The sequence below is a fragment of the Geospiza fortis genome, unplaced genomic scaffold (genome assembly GCF_000277835.1).
Source record: "Geospiza fortis unplaced genomic scaffold, GeoFor_1.0 scaffold112, whole genome shotgun sequence".
Classification (NCBI taxonomy): domain Eukaryota; kingdom Metazoa; phylum Chordata; class Aves; order Passeriformes; family Thraupidae; genus Geospiza; species Geospiza fortis.
The window spans coordinates 14285425-14286643 of NW_005054298.1; the positions used below are offsets into that span (position 1 = coordinate 14285425).

At 65.9% G+C, this 1219-nt stretch overlaps 1 protein-coding gene across 1 annotated transcript in view; it reads left to right on the forward strand.

Moving 5' to 3' along the window:
• The window catches only part of SPEG (striated muscle enriched protein kinase), a 37535-nt gene that overhangs the window by 30865 nt on the left and 5451 nt on the right, over positions 1-1219 (forward strand). Inside the window, 1 exon segment of the mRNA XM_031058091.1 lies at positions 15-1215. Coding sequence (XP_030913951.1) covers positions 15-1215 — 1201 coding nt within the window.

Sequence of the window (1219 nt, forward strand, 5' to 3'; positions counted from 1 at the left end):
GGCCTCAAGTAAAGCCACCTCGCCGCGCCTCCTCCCCACTGAGTGCCGGCTGCAGAAGAGCAGCTCCTTCAGCCACGGGGACGCAGAGCCTGTAGTCCGGCACCGACGCTCCGGTGCGCCCCTGGAGATCCCGGTGGCCTGCCTGGAGGCCCAGCGGCTCAAGGAGTCCCCCTCTCTCTCTGCCCTCTCTGATGCTCGGCCCACAGTGCCACCAGACACCCCAAGCACACCAACGCCCCCTCCAGCAGAGATCTCTGTTCCCCAGGCTGGCCCTGCAAAGGCCGCCTCAGGGAGGAGGCGCATCCCTGAGGAGCATGGCCCACCTGGGGCCGGCAAGGCTGCCACCACCACAGGGAAGAAGCCCACGGACAGGGGACAGGAAGAAAAGAAACCCACCAAGGCTGCTGGAGCCAGTGGGGAGGGGGCTGCGAGGACAGGAGCTCCCACCCCACCAAAGTCCACAACCCCTGTTCCCCAAACTCACATAAAGTCTTCCTATGCCAAGATGATGCAAGTCATGGGAGGTATTCAAGGTGAGGAGACAGGCACCGAGGAGCCCCCACTGACCACCAATGAGCCCCCACCAAACATCAAGGAGACACCACCAGCCAGCCCTGCAAAGCCCCCTACGCCAGCACCAGCAGCAAGGAGGGAGGTGAAACCCACCGGCTCCTCCAGCTCCTTGGTCATCCAGGACATCGATTCGGAGGAGGTCTTTGAGGCCAAGTTCAAGCGGAGCCGCGAATCATCCCTCCCCCGGGGACTGAAGCGCCTCACCCGCTCCCGCTCCGAGGACCGGCACCTGGCCGGCCCCCCAGCCTCTGACGAGGGCATCTACCGTCCTACACCGGCCGGCGTGCCCCTGGAGCTGCGCAGGGACCGGCCCACCGGGCTGGCGGCCAAGTCCAAGTCGGTGCAGGACCTGCATGAGGTGGAGAAGGATGGAGGCTTCTTCCGGAGGATGTCCATACTCCTCAAGCGGACCCCGCCGGCTGAGAGGAAGAAGAGCATGGGGGAGGACGGAAGCACTGAGACCCCACCTGGTGGGCGCCGCTTCTCCTGGAGCATGGCTCTGGCCAGCTCCAGGGAGCGGAGGGACTCAGAGAGCCTCAAGTCAGAGCCGGGGGGTGGTGGGGAGAGCGAGTCACCGGCGGTGGCTGTGCGGAGGAAGATCAGCGCCACGATGGAGCGGGTCTCGGCGCGGCTCCGCAGCGTGTCG